Source organism: Pelodiscus sinensis, chromosome 1 (genome assembly GCF_052426305.1).
Source record: "Pelodiscus sinensis isolate ZL-2025 chromosome 1, ASM5242630v1, whole genome shotgun sequence".
In the NCBI taxonomy this organism is placed as follows: domain Eukaryota; kingdom Metazoa; phylum Chordata; order Testudines; family Trionychidae; genus Pelodiscus; species Pelodiscus sinensis.
In genome coordinates, this window is record NC_143052.1 from 39,104,501 (window position 1) to 39,126,646 (window position 22,146).

General features: G+C 42.2%; 1 protein-coding gene across 2 annotated transcripts in view; it reads right to left on the reverse strand.

The window, feature by feature from the left end:
• Window positions 1-11,921: 11,921 nt before the first annotated feature.
• TUBGCP6 (tubulin gamma complex component 6) overlaps window positions 11,922-22,146 on the reverse strand; it is a 36,479-nt gene continuing 26,254 nt past the window's right edge. Inside the window, exons 18-26 of one of the 2 annotated variants that reach the window (XM_006122622.5) lie at window positions 21,404-21,459; window positions 21,133-21,322; window positions 20,711-20,879; window positions 18,849-18,990; window positions 16,570-16,764; window positions 16,088-16,220; window positions 15,657-15,870; window positions 14,282-14,481; window positions 11,922-12,385 (exon numbers count right to left, since the gene is read on the reverse strand). In XM_006122622.5, the coding sequence (XP_006122684.2) occupies window positions 12,294-12,385; window positions 14,282-14,481; window positions 15,657-15,870; window positions 16,088-16,220; window positions 16,570-16,764; window positions 18,849-18,990; window positions 20,711-20,879; window positions 21,133-21,322; window positions 21,404-21,459 (1,391 nt within the window). In that variant the 3' untranslated portion in view covers window positions 11,922-12,293. The remainder of the gene's footprint in view (window positions 12,386-14,281; window positions 14,482-15,656; window positions 15,871-16,087; window positions 16,221-16,569; window positions 16,765-18,848; window positions 18,991-20,710; window positions 20,880-21,132; window positions 21,323-21,403; window positions 21,460-22,146) is intronic. The other variant, XM_075928150.2, reaches the window with a different exon arrangement.

Genomic DNA, 22,146 nt, shown 5'->3' on the forward strand with positions numbered 1-22,146 from the left:
CCCAGTGCTCAACTGAGTCATGAGGAGTAAAGGAAGTTGACAGGGAGTTTTCCCATTGACCTCTGACCACCAGATAAATTCAATTTAAGGTATGTCAACTCCAGCAACACTATTTTCATAGCTGGGGTTCTTTATCTTAAATCATATTTCTCCACCCGTGTAGACATGGCCTGAGACTTGGTCTTGTGGGGGTTTTTTATTGCAGTGTGGACATACCCAATCCATACATTGCATACCAGTAAATAGAACACTGAAAACTTCTGCCTTGTTCATAATTTTTTGGGGCAGGCTTACAAATTGTACTGAAACTGTTTCAGGCATAAAGTTTATAAAATGACTTAAGGATTTCATGACTTCTTCTGGACTCTGCAAAAATAAATAATTGAAGAATAATTTTGTGAGTTTTATTCATACTTCTAAGAGTATTTGTTGTAGATTTTGACTGCTGTACAGGGTTTGAGCTAACTTGTTTCTAAATAGTTACCCTTGGCCAGTATTCCAATTCCACTTAATTTTTTTGTCTTTGATATTGAGCAAAAAAATTAATGTTCCACATAATCAGTTTGTCATTGTGTCCCTTCCATGTTTCTAAGCAGCCCACACTTGTAGATAGTATGTGGTGTTGTTTACTTCTCATTAGAGTCCTACAAAAGCATGGATAGCCACTTTATATCTGCAGGTACCCATATCCTTAGATATTGATGCGGATATCTGTGGCTCATTTTTTAAGATAAAGTTGCGCATTCAAATTTTGTATCTACACAGCATTCTACTTCTCATTCTGCAGTTCATACAGGGAAACCACAATTTAAGGCCATAAGTTCAAAGATAAATTTTAAAATTACAACCAATGTGGTCTTAAATTCACATTAAAAGAAAAGTCTCTACAATGAGCAGTCACTGGTGGTTCAACTGATTGAAAGAGGTTGCTAGCAAATCTAAAACAGTCAAAATATTTACTCATTTGAAGAGTGTGTTCCTAGTGTCAGTCACACTGTTATATAGACTAAAATGTGTTGGAGTGGTCCCTCTGTGCTTTATAATATAAGGGTTAGCCATACTGCTTCCATTAGCAGAGCAAAAACTTTTAAATTAAACTTTATGAATTGCTGTACAAAGCTTCATCTTAGCATTACTTAGGGTAACTGTGGAACATTGGAAAAACCTTGATGACTTAAGTTTGCAAAAACAGTGGTCTGCCTTCAGTTGCTTCAGTTCTTTCTAAATCAGATCAACTATCACTACATATTACTTTTAGGCCAGATTCAGACCAAACAATAACTGTTAGACCAATGTGCTATGGTTTGTTCATGTGAACCTGTTTCAGTCTAAGTATGGCACAAATCCTTCCCCTTTGAACTAAATTATTCCAACAGGTGCAAGCATTCCGCAAGAGTGTTAAGATAAAGGTGGTAGTGGCACCTGGGTATAGCATGAAAAAATATCTCCAAAAAAGAATTAAATTTGAGTCCTTCAGTACTTGAATTTGGGTAGGCCATCTCCTAGTGGCACTGGGCTTGTGGTTAAGGCTGAACTGGAACCCAGGAGATTAGGTTCAGTGCAGCATTTTTAAAAGGTATTTGGTGCTTAACTATTTTGTTTTTTTTAAATCTGATACTAGTCTGGTTCTGCCACAGACTTTATGTATGACTTTGGGTGAAATAAAATTTCTCTGGGCCTCAGTTCCCTTCTGTAAAAGGGTTCATGATATTCAGAGAGGAGCTGCTGCTTCTTAGTATTTGCTGGGATGTTGTCCTTAGCTAGACAGATTTTATTGCCTTTGTTTGCTTTTCTCATAGCCCTGTAGTAAATAGTTTGACTTTGTACTGCACATCTTGATTAAAAAACTAGAATATAAAATTAATGTCATACATTAAATTAATTTAAATTAATTGGTAGATCTAGAAAAACCATACATGGGAAAGGCTTACTGAATGGGTCTGTTTCTAGTAGGGTCCCACAGCAATTGGTTCTTGACCATATGCTGTTTAACATTTTTATCAATGCCCTGGGAAGAAAGCATAAAACTATCACTGATAAAATTTGCAGGGTGAGTGGGATGAATGTTAAATAATGAAGAGAACAGGTCACTGATTTAGAGAAATCAGCATCATTTGGTAAACTGGGACCAAGCAAACAGTATTCATTTTAATACAGCTCAATGTAAATGTATGCATCTAGGAACAAAGAACGTCAGCCATGCCTTCAGAATTGTGAATGCTATCCTAGAAACCGGTAACTGAAAAAGATTTGGTGGTTCTTCTTCGAGTGGCCCTGTGGGTGCTCCACTCTAGGAGTTGGGTCTCGTCCTGGCGCTGCGGCTCGGAGAATTCTCATAGCTGTGCTTCGCCAGCCCGCGCGTGAGCGGCTCCTCCAAAGCGCCGTTCGCGCCTTTGATCAGCCGCGTGCGGGCTGGCAACTGTCAGTTCCTCTCAACCTCCTCAGGTTGCGGTCGGAGCTCCCTGTGTTCTCATATCTCTTCTCTTAGCAACGATCTTAGTTTTCTTCACTGTAATATAGTTAAAGTTAGTGTTAGTCGTGTTCCTGTTCTACTGTTTCTACTGATCTTCTGTTAAAAAAAAAAAAAGTTTCTCTTCAAATCAATTTCTTCAAGCATAGCGCTAAAAAACTGAAACTGACAAGGAGCGAAAGACAGAGATCAAGCAGGGTTGGCATCCAGCCACCCTCACCGGCTCCTAGCAATGCCGGGGTCTCCCGGTTTTAAAAAATGCTCAGTTTGCCGGGAAGCTATGCCAGTGGCTGATGGCCATGATGCTTGCATTAGGTGCCTGGGTGAATCACACGTCCCTCAAAAGTGCACCCACTGTTGCAAGCTCATATCCAGGGCCTGGAAGGAGCAGGAGATAAAGGTTCGAATTATGTCCTTTGGCAAGGTAGCCTGACCCGATGCCCCCCTCAGCCACTGCAAAAACCTCCATTTGTAAACGGGGAGCGGCTTCTCAGGGACCAGCGATTTCAAAGAGGGTGAAGCCGTCCCCAACGCGCTCCCTCCCCCCGGCACCCTCAAGAGCTTCGGCAGCCTCCAAAGTGACCCCCGCGGGGTCCCAACGCTCTACTGGCCCCAGCGACAGGGAATCGCAAATGCTGAGGGCTCGGGCTGCTTTGGTGCCGGCATTGGCTCCGGCTCTGCAACTGACAAGCGAATTGGCACCGGCTTCTGCTTCCCCGGCTTGCAGTACAGTACTAACGCTGCAACTGACAAGCCAGCCGGCACCGGTTTCAGCGGCACCGGTGGCGCCGCTTGTGACAGCACCTGCTTCAGGACCACTATCTTCAACGGCACTGGATTCAGGGGTGCAGGTCCTTGACACGGCACCATCAGCAGTTTTAGCAACGTCAGCACCGGGTATTCTGCTGGCACCGACAGCAGAGCAGCTGCAGCTGATCTCCCCAGCACCGCTCTGTTTTCACTCGGTGCAGAGTTCTCCAGTTGCCATGGAAACTGACAGTGCCTCAATGCTTAGGAAAGCACTGTCAAAAACTCACATAGGGGAGAAGTCTGCCTCCCCAGTTTTCTCGCCAGGACCATCTCCATCGCCACCAAGGCATACACAGTACCGTGACTATAGTGTCTCTCCGGTCCATGTCACATACAGACGGCGCAATTACAGAGACAGGATATCTAGAAGCGTGCCGGTCCTGCTCACGATCTTGCTCACCCAGTCGGTCATCTAGGTACGGGTCCTCTAGATGCTGTCCATGATGCGTCTATTACATGCAACACAGTAGTGCACGCTCGTCACGTCATTCTTCCCCATCACGTTCTGAGCGCTACTATGGGCACTATCATAGCTTGTACGATGATCGTCCCCACCATGGACATATGTTGTCATCGCATTGGGGATCTTCCTGCAACTGCCGATCACCAACTGAGCAATACTTACCTCAACAACTGCAACAGTTAAACTCTCCTCCTCCATCGATGAGTCCAACTATCCAAAAAGACCAGTCCGAGCCAGAAGAGGGACAGCTGTCTGAAGCAGAGGACCCCAAGCCAGAAACTTCTCCAGCGGACTGCACATTTTCATCACCAGATGAGGCAATATGCCCAGGTAAATTATCTCCACTTGACGACCTAAAACAATTCCAAGATCTGTTTAAATGAGTAGCAGGCATGCAGGAAATACAACTGGCAGATGTTCTGGTTAAAAAGCACCGCCTCTTAAAGAATCTCCATCCGCAACAGCGTGCAAGGATCGCCTTACCAATTGACGAAGCGATCATGGAAGTGGCGGATGAGATATGGCAGACGCCAACATCGGCTACTCCTATGAGTAGAAAGGCCGATAGGAAATACTTTGTGCCGGCAAAGGGGTTGGATTTTCTATTCAATCACCCTCAGCCTAATTCGTTAGTAGTTGACGCAACACAGAGAAGGACTAAAGCACCGCAGTACAAAAGTGCGCTCCCCGATAAAGACAATATAAAATTAGACATATTTGGTAGGAAGGTCTATTCTTCAGCCACACTCCTATTATGCATCGCAAACTACTTGGCCCATTTATCAAACCACAATTTTGATAATTATTCGAAACTAGCGGAGTTATTACATCATCTTCCAGACAGTAAGAAACCACTACTAAAGGCAATAGTACAGGAAGGATACGCAGCTTGTAGCACTGCATTGCAGATTGCAGCACTGCATTGCAGATTGCAATGGATATTGCCGACACAGTGGCGCGAGCCACGGCTATGGGTATCGCAATGAGGAGATTGTCATGGCTCTCATCTGCAGTAGCACCAAAGGAGCTACAAAGCAAAGTTAAGGATCAGCCTTTTGATAAGCTTAAGATTTTCGTAGCAAACACTGATCAAGTCCTCCATTCGGGCAAAGATTCTCGCACCACCCTACGTACACTGGGGATGTACACGCCTTCCTTTAAGCGTAGGCGCTATTACCCTTATCAGCGAAGATATGATTTTAATTTTCCCAGACAACAGACACGTATTTCAGAGAACCAGCTCCCTAGACAACATCCTCAGCCGAAACGGCCCCAACAAAATCGTTCAGCCAATCAATCTTCAGCCAAACAACAGATTTGACTTCTCCATCGAGGATGCAAGCACGCCTTCCATAGTCAACGCGGAAAATGAAACTCTTCATCTCTTTCACCATCAACTGAAATCATATCACCATCAGTGGTCCAACATCGCCACAGACAGATGGTTACTAGAGGTGGTACAGTCCGGCCTCTCTCTTCCCTTTTTCTCCATTCCCTCTCCCATCCCACCCACCACGTCCCTTTTCAGGGACCCCTCTCACGAGCAACGGCTGAGACAAGAAGTTCACCGCTTGCTCGTGATTGGGGCAATAGAGAGAGTACCCAAGCAGTTTTGGGGAAAAGGTTTTTGCTCCCGATATTTTCTCACACCAAAGAAGTCGGGAGGCTGGAGACCCATTTTAGACCTTCGAAAGTTAAATCGCCACCTTCGAAAACACCAGTTCAAGATGGTGACCTTAGCAACTATCATCCCATTGTTAAACAATGGAGGCTGGTTTGCAGTCCTTGACCTGCAGGACGCTTACTTCCACGTCGCTTTTCACGTGGCTCACAGATGTTTTCTTCAATTCCAATTGGGGAACGAACATTTTCAATACAGGGTTCTACCTTTCGGACTGGTGTGTGCCCCCAGGGTTTTCACCAAAACTGTAGCAGTAGTGGTGGCCCATTTACACAGGACGGGAATGACAGTATTCCCTTATTTAGACGATTGTCTTGTCAGGGGCACAACATATATGGAGGCATGTCATATGGTGCAGGCAGTATCCAACGAGTTTGCATCCCTGGGCCTTCTCAAATATAAAAAAGTCATCATTGATTCTGTCTCAAGATCTGGTTTTTATAGGTGCACAGCTCAACTCAACCGTGGCACGGGCATACCTACTGACAGAATGTTTTGTGGCAATCCAAGACCTTGTACATACCCTGACACATTCTCCGACAATTCCTACACACATCTGTTTACAACTGATGGGCCACATGGCAGCTTCCACCATTGTGGTGTGGAACGCAAAGTTAAGTTTTTGCTGCCTTCAGCATTGGTTAGCCACGATTTACAGTCCAGCAAAACACAGCGTTTACAGACCAGTGGTGGTACCACAACATGTACAAAAGTCCCTTCAGTGGTGGGCCAAACCGAGCAATCTTCTCATGGGCATCCCATTTCATCGCCCACAACCTACAAGGCAAATATCATTCCACCAGAGTGGTTTCCACTACTATGGCCTTCCTAAGGGGGGTTCCATTTCGTGACATTTGAAGGGCAGCGACATGGTCCTCTAATGTCACCTTTATGAAACATTATGGTATAGTTGAGCATCTTGCTTCGGACTCCTCGGTGGCTACGACAGTTCTTAATCGTAATCATAAATTTTAATTCCGGAGCACTCTGGACTCTTTGGGTACTGCTCTGGAGTCACCTAGAGTGGAGCACCCACGGGGCCACTCGAAGAAGAAAAAGAAGTTACTCACACTGTGAAGTAATGATTGCTTTTCAAGATGTGCCCTGTAGGTGCTCCACAACCCGCCATTCCTCCCTGCTCCGGATTTGTTTCTTCTCTCTTTCAGATGAGCAGGTGAGAGGAACTGATGGTTGCCAGCCCGCACATGGCTGATCAAAGGCGCGAATGGCGCTTTTGATCAGCCACGCATGCGCGGGCTGGCAGAGCACGACTATGAGAATTCTCCAAGCTGAGGCGCCGGGACAGGACCCGACACCTAGAGTGGAGCACCCACGGGGCACATCTCGAAGAATAATCGTTACTTCACAGGGTGAGTAACTTCTTTTTGCGGTAGATAAGCAACTGAATATGAGCACTCAGTGCACCTGCTGTAGCCAAGAGTTTAATGTGATCCTGGGATACTCTACTTCTAGTTAAAATTCCTTTGTGTTTGTAAGTCCACACAGCAGCGTTATTTTGGAATAACTGAGATTATTCCTAAATAACATAGTCCGTGTCTACACTACAAGCAGTTATTTCGACAATGTCAAAATACTGTCAAGCTGGAGGACTTCTGACTCCAACTCCTGTAACTCTAATTTTACGAGGAATAGGAAGTCGGAGGAAGAGTGCTCTGTCTTGGATTTCCTGCTGTGTAGACAGTTCCAAAAGCCAGAATAACCTATTTTGTCTTAAACTATGCAATTCACATAGCTGAAGTTGCAGAGCTTATTTTGGCTTTAATCCTGCAGTATGCATGCAGAGAAGTCACTTTCTTTTTTTGGCACTAGTGCAACCCCTGCTGGACTGCTGTGTCCATTTCTGGTGCTCATAATTCAAGAAGGATGTTGATATATTGGAGAGGGTTCAGTGAAGAAGCACAAGAATGATTTCAGAATTAGAAAACATAGAGAGATAGGCTTAAGAATCTTATTCTATTAAGCTTAATAAACCAAAGGTTAAGGGATGACTTGCTTAATCTATGCCACAGGTATCTAGATGAGGAACAAATATTTAATAATGATTTTGTCAGTCTACCAGAGAAACATATAACAATCTAGTGGCTGAAAGTTGGAAAATCAGACTGGAAAGAAGGCATACATTTGATAGTAAGGGTAACTATTTGTTGCAACAATTTACAAAGGGTCTCCATCACCATAGATTCTCTATCACAGAAAACATTTAAGATGGAGTGTTTTCTAAAACTTATGCTCTAGGATTTATTTTGTGGTAATTCTATAGCCTGTATAATACACAGGATCACAATCTCAACTCTGCTTTGATGTAGTTTTTGCCCTTGAATGGCTGTTCCACTGTTACATTCTCAAAAAAAATGCTCAAGAAAACAAAACTAAACTATCTACTACTACCAAAAAAGCCCCTTGGGGAAAGAATTTGGTTATTTTTCTCCAAATATTTTTCTCATTATTGTCTCTTCACAACATAGTACCTAATCCAACTCTCCCTGAAATTAGTAGGAATCTTTCCATTGGTTTCAGAGTAAAGTGGACAGAACCCACGGGAAAGTTCATACCACCCTTCTGAAGTTTTGTTAAAAAAGATTTGTATGGGTCAGGCAATTCTTTTTCTAATCGTCCCATCATTTCCCTTTGAAGTTGTTTGGCTGCCCTCTAGTGGAGGTATTTGTGCCAGGACATACAAAAATCAGAAAATTGCTGTTTTGTTATTTTCCTCTCCAAAGTATTGCTGTTTTGACTAGGTTTAGCTCCCCCTAAATTTAGCCAGTTATATAATAAATAACTCTACAGGTGTGAATTGTCCCTCCACTAAGGACAAAGTAATATGTATTTTCCAGACACAGATGTGAAACAGTCAGATACACACATTGCTGTAACTCAGGAGTAGGGAACCTACGGTCCAGGGCAGCTTGTCTGCATCTGGCCCCTGAGGAACAAGGCTCCCCTCCACCCCAGCATTTGAGAGCTCACGTTGGCACTCCAGCCTCCTTCCCCCTCCCCCTTGCGGGATCGGAGTACGCACAGTCTACTAGACTGGACCCATAGGCCTCGGTGTGCAAGGGGAATGTGGGGAGTGTCTTTCCGCTTCTCAGTTGGGGGCCATGGCATGTTCGTTGTAGTTCTGTTTTGGTTTTTTTGCTTCTCACCTGTGTGCATTCCATGACTGATTTTTCTGTGGGTCAGCAGCCCCTGACCGAAAAAAGGTTCCCCACTCCTGCCATAACTCAACACTGCAATCCTTTAATACTACATATAGGCTTGCTCCCACAAGGAACTGAGCAGCTTTAGCTCCTACTGTAGCCAACTTCACACTAGGGATTTTCTAACAAACGTTTGATATCACAGCTTAAGTAACAATGAAATACTAAATTTTTATATTTAAGTCCCCATGTTTTAGAAAGACCAGAAGTTGGTCATTCCACCAAACACTTCTGATGTTTCTCAACTGTGAAAGACTAAGCATATACACAGGCACATACACACATCTAAAGAGCACATATAGTGCCCACAAACATTCAGCACACGCTTGTAGGCTTCCTTAAGGACTTTCTACTGTACATGCACAATATAACACTAAAATACTTATAGAAATGTAGCCGTGTTAGTCTGGTGTAGCTGAAGCAAAATACAGGACTATGTAGCACTGTGGTCACCAACCAGTGGATCACGCTCTACCGGTAGATCTCAGGGGCTCTAAGAGTAGCTCTTGAGCTCTCTCTGAACAGCGCACCTGCGCAGTACTTTTACATTGATTTCCTCATTTGAGGAGCAGCTACTCACGGAGCAACACCACAGGTGAGTAGCTGCGAGGAATGGTGGGAGCTGGGAGGTCAGGAGGGCTGAAACACCCCAGCCAGCTGACTGTGGCTTTCAGCTAAAAGAGGCTGCCCCATGCTCCAGCTGATCGGCGGCTTCTCCTCTACGCCTGCCCACGTGGAGCTTGGTGCACTCTGGCTGAGCACCATGGCCAGCTGGCTGGGCAGCCACTTCTCTTCGCTCCCGCCCGGCTGCCCTGCGCTCAGCCCAGGGAGGCTGCGTCTAGCTCAAGCTGTGCTGGAGCAAGCTTCCTGGGCTGAGCGCAGGGCAGCCAGGCGGGAGGGAAGAGAAGTGGCTGCCCAGCCAGCTGGTCATGGCACTCAGCCAGAGTGCACCAAGCTCCACGTGGGCAGGCGCAGAGAGGAAGCCACCCAATCAGCTGGAGCGCAGTTCAGCCTCCTCCGGGCTGATGGCCACAGCCAGCTGGCCAGGCAGCTTCTTCTCTGCACCAGCCCACATGGAGCGTGGTGCACCCTGGCTGAGCACCACTTCCAAATGTTGGAAAGACCTTTTAAAAAAAGCAGCAGTATAAGTATTGGGGATAGCAAGTGATGGACAGGAGGAAAATAGAGAGGGCGGGGCTTCAAGGAAGGGGCGGAGCAGTAGATCTTGGCTTGGTCTGTCATTTAAAAAGTGATCTTGGGTGTAAAAAGGTTGGAGACCACTGATGTAGCACTTTAAAGACTAACAAGATGGTTTATTAGATGATGAGCTTTCGTGGGCCAGACCTACTTCCTCAGATCAAGTAGTGGAAGAAAATAGTCACAACCATATATACCAAAGGATACAATTTTAAAAAATGAACACATATGAAAAGGACAAATCAAATTTCAGAACAGAAGGGGGGGGGGAGGTGAATTGCTGTGGGCTAATGATATTAGAGGTGATAATTGGGGAAGCTATCTTTGCAATGTATCCTTTGTTTAAACTCAGATGTAGAGTGTAGAATTTTAGCATGAATGACAGTTCAGAGGATTCCCTTTCAAGTGCAGATTTGAAAGGTCTTTGTAGTAGGATGCAGGTAGTTAAGTCGTTGAGACAGTGTCCTTTCTGGTTGAAATGGCAATCAACTTTTTTTTTTTGTGATCCTGTCTAATATCTGTTTTGTGGGCATTGATCCTTTGGCGAAGTGTCTGAGACGTTTGTCCAATGTACATAGCAGTTTCAGCAACTGCTTTTGCGGAAAAACTTGCTAGTTTAGACGCAGCCCTTGAGTATATCTGCTCAGTTGGTGGAAAGAAAGAATGAATTTGGAATATTTATGAAAACCAGTAATTTATTTACTCACATGAGACAAAGCATTTATTTAAAACAAGTTTGTTTTAAGATATGCATAAAATGAGGTTGGTATGTAAAACAGATAACATAGTGAGGTTTAATTTCACTAAGACAACTAAAAGCTATAACTTTGTATATCCTCAAATCAGTGATTTTTAACCAGTACAACTAGAAATCTCATATACTTTATAAATGTTAAGTTGCAAAGATATCATATACAGGCAGTCCCCGAGTTACGCGGATCCCACTTCTGTCGGATCCGTACTTAGGAACGGGGCTTTTCTCGCCCCGGAGGTCGTGGGCGGCGGGACCAGGACGCCTGAATCAGGACGCTTGGGGCAGAGCAGCTGGGGTGCTGCCGGGTTGGTCCAGTAGCGCTGAGGAGACGCTTTTCTCGCTCTGGAGGACGCGGGCGGCGGGACTGCGGCACGTCTGGGCGGTCCCGCCGCCCATGTCCTCCGGGGCGAGAAAAGCCCCGTTCGTAAGTACGGATCCGACAGAAGTGGGATCCGCGTAACTCGGGGACTGCCTGTATATATCTTTGCAACTTAACATTTATAAAGTATATGAGATTTCTAGTTGTACTGGTTAAAAATCACTGATTTGAGGATATACAAAGTTATAGCTTTAAGTGTCTTAGTGAAATTAAACCTCACTATGTTATCCGTTTTACATACCAACCTCATTTTATGCATATCTTTAAACAAACTTGTTTTAAATAAATGCTTTGTCTCATGTGAGTGAATAAATTACTGGTTTTCATAAATATTCCAAATTCATTCTTTCTTTCCACCAACTGAGCAGATATACTCAAGGGCTGGGTCTAGACTGGCAAGTTTTTCCGCAAAAGCACTTGCTTTTGCGGAAAAACTTGCCAGCTGTCTACACTGGCCGCTTGAATTTCCGCAAGAACACTGACAATCTCATGTAAGATTGTCAGTGTTCTTGCAGAAATACGATGCTGCTCTCGTTCAGGCAAAAGCTTTTGCACAAGAGGGCCAGTGTAGACAACGCGGTATTGTTTTGTGCAAAAAAGCCCCGATGGCAAAAATGGCAACCGGGGCTTTCTTGCGCAAAACTGTGTCTAGATTGGCACGGACGCTTTTCCGCAAAAAGTGCTTTTGCGGAAAAGTGTCCATGCCCATCTAGACGCTCTTTTCCGCAAATGCTTTTAAGGGAAAAACTTTTCCGTTAAAAGCATTTGCGGAAAATCATGCCAGTCTAGACGTAGCCAAGATGTCTTATTTCAGCCATGTTATTCATTCTTTGGAAATAACAGGCTTATAGAAATAATTATAGAATATTAACTGTGGTTTAGACTGAGAATGTGTCACTTAAAAAAAAAAATCAGTGGACTAAATTTGGACATACTGAACATGCAGAAGTTTAAAAAGATATATTTTTGTTTATTTCACAAACGTATTTACATTGAACAATTTCACAATACTGAAAGGAAAATGTATACATTAACGGATTTACATATATCTGCCCTTTCCCAGGTTAACACTAAGCCTTGTTCTTTCCTGCATGGTAATGACAGGATCAGTATTCAATGGGGTGATAAATGATGGTTTGTACAGATTCGAAATGGCATCATTTTCTAAGTGCTGTGATTCCACTCTTCAGAGTTGTGTTGAATAATGGATTACTTCTTAAAATAAGCATCTGCCATGAGCATCAATTTTCATAAATAAGCATAAATCTGTAGCTATATTTTCTTTACAATGCTAACAGTACTTCTTACAGTATACTAGAGTTTAATTATCTTTGTAGTAATTATTGAAGTTGATTCTCAGCAGGAAATCCTCCAGGTGAGGTTGATATCCCCTATTTACAAGTTTGGTTACCACTGTAAGAAAAGCAAATATACAATTCTTAATTTAAACTTCTAACAAGTCAATCAATTGATTAAATGTACAAATACTATTATGGAAAAAGCCTACTTCAGATGTCAGATGTAGATGGAAACAAATCAGTAACAATGTATAAGTGCCCCTGCCTCTATTTCTAGAATTACGCGGCGTTCTCATTAACTGCCTATATAACAAATCTGATGCCAGGTAAGGAATAGAAGTGTTAATTCTAGACTGTGTGTATCTAAATGGAATTGTATTCTTGTAATTACAAGTATGCTTTATCCAAACCTTTTAAAAAGAACAATTTTAGGTTCCATAACGTCACATTAACCACTAGGCAGGCACTATTAACATACCAGGCCTCTTTTTTAAAAAGGCATCTCTGGTGGCTTCTTTATGCCAAGATCATGGTTACAGAAGGTACTAAGATGCAAACACCTTGGATGATTGCCAATTTTAACTATACATTGAATAATAAACTTACTAATACTAACCATCATTAAAAATAACAAAGGAATCTTTCCAATTTGTGGGCTTAAGCGAAGTAAGAAAAATAACCCTGGCCTCATAAACATTCCATACACTAAGGGGATTAGCAAGCATTAGTAGCATGCAAGGAAGGAGGAAAGGTGTGACATACACAGGATTAGAACCTGATCCAAAGCCATTCAAATCAACAGGAGACTCTCCACTGGCTGCTGTAGGCTTTGGATCAGGCCCTTTATGTGAGAGAGAATCTTGCAGAACAGAGTGATTACAAGGGCATGTGTAAGTACACATCTGTTTTGTGGTGATTCATATGGGGAAGTGTAAAGGACCAGGTCACTCTGCAGATTTCCTTACAAGAAGCTCTATAAATCTCTGTCCATGAAGCAACCATAGATTTTGTACGACTGGTTTAGATGGCTCCCAGAAATGTTTTGACTTCCTGTAGGCTTTGGAAGCAACCATTCTAACTCATCCTGAAATATCTGCTTTTCTTGTTTTTTGTCCTTTGACACCACTTTCTGATACCCTTAAAGAATAAAAAGGGCATCTCATTTCCTGAAGGATACAATCTGATAGAAACAGTATTTAATGACTGATATCTAAAGAAAAAAGTTGCACTTCCTTTGGATATTGGGCCTTCTAACAAAGGAGAGTGAGGAGCTGCCTATATTCACATAAAAAGGTGAGTTTAATTTTGGTAAAAAGACAGGAAGGGTCTGTAAGACCAGTATTATTTAGGAAATGTAGAAGATTAGATAGGGTCTCCCTAACTTGCACACCCTGCAGGCTCAGGTGACAGCCATGAGGAATTCTATTATGGAAATGAACATGAACTACATGGTGAAAATCCGTGCAATGGCAAAGTTCTTGCTTGCAGAACTAAATTTAGTGACATCTGCCAGTAGGTGAGGAGACAGTGGGACTCTCTTATCTATTTAAAAGAAAATTAATTTCACCATAAGATGCAGTATTCATCTTGTAGAGAGATGTAAAATATAGTTCAATGGACCTTTTAGTATTGCCATTTTAGATACTGTACTTCTTCCTGCCACATGGTTTCAAAGACTATGTTACAGCTACCAGATATATGCTTAGATTTATCATTTATGCAGCAATTATTTACCATGGATTTACTACCTGTAACCAACAAAAATGCTTATATTCACCTATGGGACACATGCCAAGAAATACAGACTTTTGATTTTGAGGCTTTAAATTAGTGGACAGATTGAGATTAGCTTTCTCAAAAATAATGCACTAAACAAAATGAGTTCAAATATACACTTGTGTCTTGCTTTTAGGCTGTATAATCAGAGACAACTGCAAGAAATGATGGGTTTTTCAGGAGTCAATTGACTGAAACAATATAAATTAGCCCAGTAATGTATACGAGTTCCTACCTTTGAATAAGAAGTGAGAATAATATTTGAAAGTGTTGTAAGATTGTTGCATCAAACCAAAGTTGGGATGAACAGCCATTTGCTTGCCAGCCTCAAAGTTCCATGACTGAGAGATTAACTGGCTGCGGAACTTCAAAATGAGACTGAAGATGCTATGAATTATGTTCATCACAGGGGTGGCCTTCTCAGTCAATAGTCCTCTAGCAAAAGAAAAAAAAACAGACTTTACAAAAACCTAAAAAGCCATTGTTTATTTGATCAGCTAGAAGTGAGAGAGAATCCTTCAGGTTCCCTCTTTACTTATTTAAAAAACAAAACAAACACATAAAAACAAGGCACCCGACAGGAATTAATTTATATAACCTTGAGTCCAGGATAGTTTACCCACTCTTCAAGGACTCTTGACATTTACATATGAAGAGCTCCATCTAGACTCGTGTTCATAATCACTTTTATGCTGGAGTGATTACGTATCTTGCTCTGTTTTTTCTTACCTTTGCCCAGATAATTAAACATCCAGGATTATTTCTGCCACTTCCCAATCTGGTTTTTACTGGATGCAGCTGTTCTTTTCTGTAACTAACAAAAAGTGCCACTTCCAAAAGGACACATTCTGGATGCCTGTTCACCATCTTTTCTTCTTCCCTTGTAATTTCTGACCGCTACTATTTTGCTCTATTCCTTCCTTTCTTACTCCACCATCACTATATCTACTTACCTCCCAACCTCATTCCCCTCATCCTATTCCTTTCCTCTTTGCTCTCTAACACAACATCTAAGGGCCTCTACAGTTTGGTGCTAGTAACAGCTGTAGTGCATGAGGCTCAAAGTGCTAACAGTCTCTGATTCTTAAAGCAAATAGTACTACTACCACTACTCATGAACCTTGGCAGGGTTTTTTCCCCCATAGACAACTTCTGTGTATATCAGATGACAACTGCTCCACCAAGATATACCGTAATCCTGCATCCTGAAATTAACTCTGCATAGGTATTAAAAGAATAAACAAAGTACATAGACAACCCTTGTGAATCCTTGAATTTGGATTATTTGAACATATTACTTATTCAGACAGATAACCCTCATTTCCCTAAGTAGTAGTTATTAACTGCAAATCATGAGCTCCCATTTTATCACAGCACTAATATTATGGTGCTTCTGTTGCACTTATGCAAAGATTTTACAATTTTTTGGTATGATTACTATTTGATGTACATTAAAATAATTTTACGCACACGTAAATATACACACCAAGACCGTGTGCACTTTACCACATTTTCACCAAAGAATGGGTCAAAACCTCTCTTGGAATAAATTGAAACAGCTCAGTTGACTTCAATGTTTTTTCCTTAAAGTGTTTCTTTGCTTTGCTTACCTGAAAATTGCTTTGTTGAGATAGTCTGCATGCGTTCTGTGAATTTCTTCCAGGTTTCCTACAGAAGACAGTTTGTTTCCAAATTCACACCATGTTACATGCAATATTTGGTTAGCAATGTAACCCTGAATAACTTTAACAAAGTGCTGCATTTCATGTTTATACAGCTGGAGCTGTCGAAATTGAACAGAATTTGATGCACGACTCACTAATGCTGAAAGTAAAAACAGACATATTATTGTTGGCACCTGTAAAGACTGTTTCCATAAAAATCATAGTTTGAGAAAACTATCAGCAAGTTTCCTTGAATACATTTTGCCCTTTAAGTCCCAAAATATCTATTTTATATGGTATGTTTATACTCCATTGTTTGGCACATGGTGCTAAAAACATTCTTATGCACTACCCTTTAATTTACTAATTTATCTTACCAGTGCGTTTTAAGTGGAACCAAATATCTTTGAGTGTCCACACCATGTGCTTCAACTGTAGCAAAAAGGAGAAGATCTTGTTGTATTTATTCATGCAGCTCTCGGTAATGACAATGTTTAAAGGCCAATCAACCTAATACATAAAAAATAAAGAAAGAACTATTTATATAAAAAAGCAGGTGCTATTAATGCTAACTTTCCATGATGTTGTATTTGATCATTTCAGAATATTTCAAAAACCTTTGTCACAGGAACTACAACCTGCTGAAACATGGCTAAATGAATTTATAAGTGGCATCACAGAATGAGCAGGATGAGTGTACCCTTTTGAATTATGTTAAATTAGCCTAATTTCTTTACTCTTTTCCTTGGGAGATAAAAATCTTCAGTAACTATACATCAAAGAATAAGCAGCAATTAACATGGATGCTCAAATGATCATGGTACAAGAGCAAGGTATAATTTTCCATATGCTTTCTTACCTTGTACCGTAGCTCCAAGCAATTCAACGCATCGGGAGCATTAGGTTTGAAAATTTCTGGAAGGTATTTGAGTGCAAAAGAAAGATTGGAAGCAAGCTGGGTGTCTCCATGAAGGCTATACTGTAATGCTTTATTTAAGATAGAATTGAGAACCAGGGGATTCAAAAGTTCACCAGGAGTTTGCCCTGAACCAAGCTTGGAAAAAAAAAAATATCTTAATTACACATATATTTTAGGAGACATACAAGTCATGTTCTTGCTTTAAGGTATTTTTCAAAGGTACCTAAATTATCTCGGAGCCTAAGGCCCATTTTCAAAAGTGGCTTAGGCACAAGTATCCTATTCATTTTTTAAAATGGTACTTGATGCTTTTGAAAATTTTTCTATAAGCCTTATTCTTTTGGCTTAGTATCATGATAATCAACATAACAGCCTGATTAACTGACAAGTTAATGTGACAGAATCATAATTAATACTGTGAATAAACCTCTCAGTTTTCACCATTTGAATTTTAAAGCAACTTTAATGTATTTTCTGACATTTGTTTACTAACGAAATTAATGTATTTGTTGAAAACCAAATGATAATTCACTTCAAAATACAAAGACTTAACTGCTATAATGGAAAATATAAATAGAAGTATATAGCTAATTCAGAATTGATGGTGTCAGGTGCCAAAATAAATGAAGAATGTAAACACATCCTGTTATCCTAAACATTTCATTTATGTTACATCAATCCACCAGAAACTATTAAAATGACAGATCTGAGTATACTATCTAGATACAAAACATATAAGCACAAGTAGCCACACTGAATTTTTCATATGTTTAAAGTTAAGCATGTGCCAAAGTGCTTTTCTCGATCATGACCAAAAAGCTCTCAGCTTCTAGTAGGCTGGTGTTAACAAACCTGTGCCTATGCATGTCCTGACAGCGACCAGACATAAACCCAGACCATCTTTCCTGCTTCCATGACCTGACTCAGATGGACCTTGCTCAGGGACAGACACGAAGCATTTGAGTGCTACCTCCCTCCATAATTCTCTTTCAACAGTGTAGGGATGTAAGTGACTAGTCAACTATCCGATAAAGCTTTTGCTTATCAGATAGCTGACTAGTTCCTCGACTAGTTGCTTTCCCCCTCCCTGCTGCCTCTATCAGAGGCAAGAGGGGGAGGAGGAGAGCAGGAGCTGGTGCTGGGAGGAGCTGGCTTGAAAGCTGGTTCTCCCCAGCACCGTCTCTGCGGGGGACAGGAGGATAGCCGGGACTGGGCATGAGGTGAGAATCAACGGATTCCCAGCTCATGCCCAGTCCCAGAAGCTGCACCTCTGCTTTTTAAGTGCATTAAGAGCTTTTAATACATTTAAAAAAGCAGAAGCACAGCAGGCAGACTTGGAATGAGCTGGGGAATCAGCTGTTCCAGCTCATGCTGGGTCCCTCGCCCCCACTGCACTTCAGCCTTTTAAACCTATTAAGAGCCTATTGGCTCTTAATACATTTAAAAGGCAAAGCCGCAGTGGGGTGGGAGCTAACCCTGCTGTGGCTCCCCCGCTTATCGACTAGTTGATGGAAAATCCATTGACTAGTCGAATAGTCGATTAAACTAAATGGAACATCCCTAAAACGGTGAACTGTGGGATTTCTGAAGTAAGAGAACAGACCAACTTTTCACAGCATGGGCTCCTGCAGCATGATGGAGGGGAGTAGTGGGACTTAATCAGTGGCAACAGTGTGCTCCAGTGTGCACCAGGGGCCAGAGCAGAAGCACAAACTGTCCAGCTTTTCATAGGACTAATGGGTCTCTTTCCTGAAGGGGTCAAATGTCTGCTGCATTTAGAGATTGTACCCTTTGCCTCCACTGCAGTGCACCAAATCCCAGCATCCCTTTCCTCAGAGATAATATCAATAATATATACAGCTCATACAGAGCTTCTTGAACCTTGTCTGTCCTCCCATGGGCATTTGTAAGAGAGAGAGAGAGAGAGAGAGAGAGAGAGTGCATTTTGGCCCCTAGTCATTAAGGGCTCAGCAGGGCTTCTTTGCTATGGAATTTGCTGCTTTGGCAAAAGGAGGAACAAAATGAATAAGGGGGAAAATAGCAGATAGGATTTTAACCCATACTTCTCTACCACCATTATTCATATTGATTTTTAGCTCCCTATGTCAACACAGGGAACTGTCCTTAATATCACTTCATGAGTTGTTAGTGGTTTACAGACATTGTTTCTATTGCAAATGACCAAATGCCAGAATTTTAAAACACACAAGCACAAATACCTTCTCAAATAGTAGATCACTAAGTGACTGAGCAAACTCTCCATCTTCCATTAACAAAAAATGTCTTAATGCTTCAAAATGCTTCTCTATGTTCAGTTCCACAAAGTAGTAATCGACTATCGCTTTGTTCACAAGGGACACACTAATAAAAACATGAACAAACAATCACTCTTAAGAATTATTTTTTCCTTACTATTAAAATGCTGTCATGGATATTACCATCAAATTAACATTTCAATATTTTGCATAATGTCCAAGCATGCATGTACAAAAGAAAATGGGAGAAATGTTATACACAGATAGAATCCAGGATGAGCCAGAACTAAAACCAACCACTACTGAAAACTATAATTTGATTGAAATTGCCAGCATACCGACGACTGGTTATATATAAAGGGCTTTAGTGACACTACATGGACCATAGAAAAAACTTTAGTAGTAACTTTTCTCTGTATGAAACTTTCAGCTGCTGGGATCTGGACTGGTTAAGCAAAAGTGTTAAATCTGTGTCACTGCAGAGATGTGTAATTCACCCAGGAAATATAGACACCTTTGATGTTAAGTTGCAGACAGAGAAGGAGAGAAAGCTGGAGATGTCATTCTTGAGGCTGCGAGTTTGTCTAAGAGGTCATGGAAGTAATGGATTCTGTGACTGTCTGGGGCATCTGTGACTTCTGCAGCTTCCTGAGCACTGAGCAGCTCAAGCTAGCCCCTGAGGCACCTCCCAGCCACTGTTGGAGCAGTCTGAGGCCACTGTGTCCTCCCCAGCACCACCAGAGGTCCCAAACTGTGTGCAGCCACTCCTCTCCCCAGCACTAGCAGGAGGCCCAGACCATATGCCACCCGCCCCCAGCATCCATAGCACCCCCAGGACAAACAGTACCACCAGGCTGTTCATCCTCCCCAATTTACTCAGGGTATATAGTAAGGATATAAAATCCTGTTTAATTGACAAACTAGTAAACTAATTAGGAGGGTGAGTGGGGCTGAGGGTTGCTCTAGCCTGGCCGCTGAGCTAGAGTAGTTTCTCTCCCCTGCAAGCAGAGGCAGCACAGGAAGGGCTGGAGCAGCTCCCGTATGTGGCAGGCAAGAGTGCACCCCTGGCAGGGGATGCTCTAGCATCCTGGTCAGAGCAGCCCCTGCCCACAGGGCATCCATGCCTGCTGCAAATAGAAGCTGCTCAGGCCAGGATGCTGGAGCATCCCTTGCCTGCGGTGGGCCAGGGCACCCCAGAGTCAGGGGCTGCTCCAGCCTGGCCAGAGCAGCTCCTGTTCACGGTGGGTCCCCTCACAGGGCTGGAGCAGCACTCTGCCCATGGCAGGCAGGGAACTGCTCCAGCCTCCATCATTTAACCTTAACCGGTAAGCCTCACCTTTTACTGGTTAAGGTAACTAGTTAACCAGTTAAACATTCACATTCCTAGTATATAGTACAAGTTATGGATAGGTCACGGATCATGAATTTATGATTACTGCCCATGACCTGTCCATGACTTACTGAAAATACACATGATTAAAATGTAACTTTTATAGTTATTATAACTTAATACATTAGATATAAAACTATTTACAAGTTATACAACGAAGGACACAATGTCTAAATGGACACATGTAGGAAGGAAATCAACCCACACTGCCTACTATACCATTGTTTGGGAACATAAGAGAAGCTAATGCACATGTGATTTGATGGATTTCCAGACTCAGGCACATGGCGTGCATGTGTGGAATACACAGAGGGATCAGACTGGTATTCAAAGTAGTTCGATTTTTCATGCAGCTCTGTCTCAAGGGACAATGATCAGTGAAGAAAAAATAACAGTGTTAATAAAAGTGGATGTATTATTCCTAATTAGTACTTACTGGGACACTAGTGGAGCAGTAATAGAGTGTTTCATTAACACTGGCAGAGATAAAAGCTCACTTAGTTGTACAGCTGTTTCATCTGTTGCTGACTGCAGCAAAGGATCCACTGGGAAAGTGTATGACCTTGGTATCACATGATGCAAGAGATGGGAAACTGGCAACTCTGCTAAATTGAAGAACGCATATAAAAATGACAAGCTGTTATACTTGAGCTATTTTGATTAATCTCCTGAAAGTCATTCCAGAAAAATCTAAACATGCTAGAGTACTTCTGATTTTTATGCACAGAAAAATAATTTTGCCAATAAAGTTTGATGGTAAAAATAATCTACTAGCTTTTCTTTATACTAAACATCTGATTTCTCATTCATGATCATTACATTTTCTTGCTGAACTACCATTGCAAGAGTTCTACTCACACATTAAATCATAGCTGTCTTGGTATTTTTCAAGACAATACTGGTCTGATAAGGCTTTCAGATAAGCTTGTTCTTTCTTCCATGTATCATCATCATCTTCCTTCTCTTCAGTCTCAGAAGCACAAGCCTCAGAAAGTAAAGTTTCTTGAGGTGTGACAGTCAGTGTAATCAAATTTTCAGGTTCCTCTGTCTAAGAGAATGCAGATAAGTAACACCTTCTCTCACAGCAGATCATCTCATAAATCCCACGCACAAAGAATGTGTTCCTTACCTGTAAATCCAGAGGAAGCCTTGGAGAGAGATCTTTGCTGACATCTTTTGAAGTTTCTGTAAGAACACAAGTTGAAATAGTAACAGAAAAAACAACCTATAAGCATATAAAATACAGCAGACCTGATTATAATTCCAAACATTTAAATCTGTAACAAAACCACCCTTACAATGCAATTGAAAAACAGGGAAATTTAGGTTCACATACTTCTTAGCTATGTTACATAGTGGCACTATTGGAATTAATATATTTAAAGTACTGTCTGAACAATCTTCAATTTCAGAGTTCAAAATCTCACACAGTGGTGCTGGAACAATTTTAGGGGTCAGAATGCTGAGTTACGTTCCTCCCCTTACACCTGTTTTGTGCCCCTCTGATGACTGCCAGCTCTCTCGAACTGGACCAATCAGACACCATTCATGGCAATGGTATGCAGTCTGTATGGTCTGGGAGAGTTAGCAACCCTACACCCTTGCTGCCCCCCACAGAGGAGCTCTGGGTCAAGGCCAGGAGCAGAGCCCCAGGCCTGTGGTGGGACCCCAGGCAGCAGCAGACACTCCAAGGCTGGTGTCTGTGGATCCTGCAGGAGGGCAAGGACAGAGGGCAATGGGACCCTGAGGCCTGGCAGAACCCACAGAAACCAGCAGTGAAGTCAGTGAGATCCTGTGGGGGATTTCCTGGAAGCCAGATCCTTGGGGCTGGTGAAGCCAGTGGCAGGTTGGCAGTGGAGCTGGCCTCTGAGT